The sequence below is a fragment of the Bombus pascuorum genome, chromosome 16 (assembly GCF_905332965.1).
Source record: "Bombus pascuorum chromosome 16, iyBomPasc1.1, whole genome shotgun sequence".
Classification (NCBI taxonomy): Eukaryota; Metazoa; Arthropoda; class Insecta; order Hymenoptera; family Apidae; genus Bombus; species Bombus pascuorum.
In genome coordinates, this window is record NC_083503.1 from 7,151,654 (window position 1) to 7,155,007 (window position 3,354).

The 3,354-nt window shown below is 29.6% G+C and overlaps 1 protein-coding gene across 1 annotated transcript; it reads right to left on the minus strand.

The window, feature by feature from the left end:
- Positions 1 to 441: 441 nt before the first annotated feature.
- On the minus strand, positions 442 to 3,354 carry LOC132915152 (ATP-dependent RNA helicase DDX51-like). Its single transcript, XM_060974864.1, has 6 exons — positions 3,053 to 3,354; positions 2,147 to 2,877; positions 1,785 to 1,997; positions 1,489 to 1,699; positions 943 to 1,374; positions 442 to 862 (listed from the first exon to the last, which is right to left on the minus strand). Exons 1-6 carry the CDS (start codon positions 3,073 to 3,075, stop codon positions 496 to 498), a joined length of 1,977 nt encoding a protein of 658 aa, XP_060830847.1. The 5' UTR covers positions 3,076 to 3,354; the 3' UTR covers positions 442 to 495.

The following is a 3,354-nucleotide window of genomic DNA, read 5'->3' on the forward strand; positions in this document are numbered from 1 at the left end:
AAAACAATTCTAACATCTTTTCTGGGCGGTTCTTTTTCCAGAAATGTCTATAGAATTGAATACAGTATAAAAAATTCGTCTTAGATAAAGAACTTTTCAAAAAAATAATACATAGAAATTGCGCACATGGATTCCTTTTAAGCTTCGATGATAATTTACAATCACTTGGAACTATAACATTTAACAATTTTTTATATCGATATCAGAAATATTATTTCTATTTAAAGCTAAATCGTTCAGCTAGTGTCTTGCGCACTTTTAAATATTGGCCATCAACCAAATCACGTGTTTTTATAAAAATTCTTGTTATTCAAAACTAGAGATATTAGAGCAACTCTGTATTCGGACTCGTGTTTGGAATAGGATCACTCAGTGGATTCTATAGGTTCGAAAAAGGTTTTCATTTATTAGACAATGAATTTTTTCAGTTATAGGTAAAAATTTTCAGTTAAATTAATTTTTATTTAACAACATTTGTACAGAAAGTAATGTCTTTTATTTTGCAGTTACTGGATAACTTCGTTTAACAGCTTTTACACGTAATAACTTATTTTGTTTCTCTATTTCAAGAGCATGTTTTAATTTATCAATATGAATCGAATAATCGATTTCATTTAGAATACCACTTACTTCGATTTTTTCAACACGTGGTATTGTTTTATGTGCTTTACTTAACATATGCTTAAATATTTTAACCTGTTTGGGTGTCAGAATAGATACAGCAGTACCGGATTTACCTGCACGTCCTGTTCTTCCTGCTCTGTGGATATAACCGTTGATATGTTTTGGAAGATCATAACTTATGACTAACTGTACATTTTGAATATCTACACCTCTTGCTAATGCATCTGAACATACAAGTCTGAAAGTATAATAAAATTATATCACAATTTTTAGAAAATATTCGTCATAATTTTCAACGAAATTATAAACAAAACGTACATTTGAATTTTCCCGCTTGTAAATTTCGTAAGTATATCCTCACGTTCTTTTGATACAAGTTGTGCAGAAAGTTCTTCAACCACTATATTCTTTTTAGATAAAAGTGATTGGAGTAAAATAGTTAATCTATGAGCAGTTCCTCCAGAATTTGTAAATACTAAAACTTTGAAAGTGATATTTTTGATTATTAACTGATATAAAGCTACTGGTTTATGTTCAGCTTCGCATTCTATTGCTTCTTCTTTTAATTCTTCTGGGCATGTATAACGCCCTATAAAATTAACCATTTCTGTATCTAAATTTACATCATCGTCCTTGCCTGTCACCAAAACAGACGTAAATAGTATTGGGTGAAAGAGTCCAAGCCGATTAAGTTTTTCTGGATCTTGCGATAATGTTGCACTGAATAGTAATTTTTGTGCTGGAATTTTACTATTTAAAAATGAATGCATTACTATAAATTTAATATCAGATAATACAACTTTATATTAATACATATCATCTTGGTAAATGATAATTGTAACTAAATTGTAACTAAAAACTAACCTAGAACGTAAGTTGGAAAGTGTTAATCGTGGAGTATGATAATGAGGCTCGGGGATATACTCCAACCAGTCAGCAGCTGTATCTGCTTCATCAATTACAAGGAATCTCATATCATCCAATGAAAATCCCGAAGTTTTTAATATGTGTTCTTTTAACCGTCCAGGCGTGGCAACCACTATATCTACTAGAGAGATATATTCCCCTCTATCATCTGAAATATAACAATCATAGAGGATATTTTGTATTTTATAAATAATATAAATAAAACCTTCTTCTTAAAATTTGTAAACACATACTCTCTTTTCGAATAGTTCTTTGTTCTTCGTGAAATGCTGATGCTCCAGAGAGTAAACCAACTTTCAAATTTGTATGGGAAGTATATGCAAGCATCACTTTGTATACTTGCATAGCTAATTCTTGTGTGGGTGCAACAACTAAACAGCGCACCTTTGGTTCAAGACGAAATTGTAGTGCCTGGACAATTGGTAAAACATACGCTAGAGTTTTACCTAAAGAGAAAATAATTTCTTAAATTATTTCTTTTCGGAATAGAAAATAATTATAATTAGAATTTAACATTGTGTTTTGTTAATAAATAAAGTATCAAAACTAGAATGTAAATTTTTCAGTTTGCTATAAATAACTTGTACATTCGTACCACTGCCCGTAGGAGCAGATACACATGTATCCCTTAACCACCATTTTTGTTGCCTGTCTTTATTACACCTCAATATACAAGATACCATACTAGCTTGTATAGGAAATAATTTCTTAATCCCATTAGCTCTTAAAGCTTCAATAAGCTTATAATCTAAAATTGAATTCATGTCTTCCAAGGTTGGACCACTATTTAAATCAATAGATATGACTTCTGGATTAGCCAACCATTCTGGTAGAATTCTCTTAACTTCACGCTTCCTTCGCTTATTTTTTGCACCCAAAATTATGAAATCGCTATTATGCCCTGATATTTTTTCTTGTGTTGCATTTGGGTCTGATGATTTATCAAGTATTTCATTATCCTGATTATCTGTATTTTCACTTTTCAATGTTTTATCTGCAGTTTTAATTGTTTCATTAGAACCTCCTTCGCTATATTTCCTCTTTTTATTCTTTCTATGTTCTGAAACATGTACTTCCGCCTTTCTTTTAATGTCACTCGATATACTATTTTCATTCAAATTAATATTTTCTATTGAACATTTATTAAGGGTTTCTGCTTTTTTCTTTTTCTTTTTATGATTCAATTCTTGTGCATTTTGAGAACTACTTCCCTGTATTTGATGATTAGTTTTAATAGCTCTTTCTACTTTACGTTCTTCTATTCTTTTTAATAATTCAGACAAATGATTCCTTTCATTTTTCGTTTCTTCTTTTTCACCCTCATATCTATTAACAAATAGAATATGTATATTAATAATATTCTATGGGAAGAACTAAAAACTCGAGTACGATTAATATAGTAGTTGAATATTTATTTATATAGTTTAATTGACTAAATTTATTATTCAGTGATTAAGTTTTTTAACACATATGTATTATATTTTTTGACATTTTAACATACCTGTTTATCACAAATAAACTCATTTTGTTTTCGATTTTACTCACGTGTTATACACCTTTTATAGGTTATATTCTAACGTGTATTACCTATTCCACGGTTGTATACACGACCGTGACCTGTCATAACCTATGTGTACTAACGCGACTCTAGACTTTAAAACCGGCTGTTAATGTGGACGTTGTCACGATCACGATCATCTTGTGGTATTATTTAAATAGATATATATTTACTTATGCATACATGTATATAAATAAATACATATACATCTTCAAAAAGGCAAATTTAAAAAAGGTATTATTTTA

Coding starts and splice junctions, on each gene's coding strand:
- LOC132915152 (XM_060974864.1), bottom strand. CDS start 3,075: ATGAGTTTATTTGTGATAAACAG. Junction 2,878..3,052: donor AGTTTATTTGTGATAAACAG/GTATGTTAAAAT, acceptor ATTTGTTAATAG/ATATGAGGGTGAAAAAGAAG. Junction 1,700..1,784: donor AAGAACTATTCGAAAAGAGA/GTATGTGTTTAC, acceptor GTTATATTTCAG/ATGATAGAGGGGAATATATC.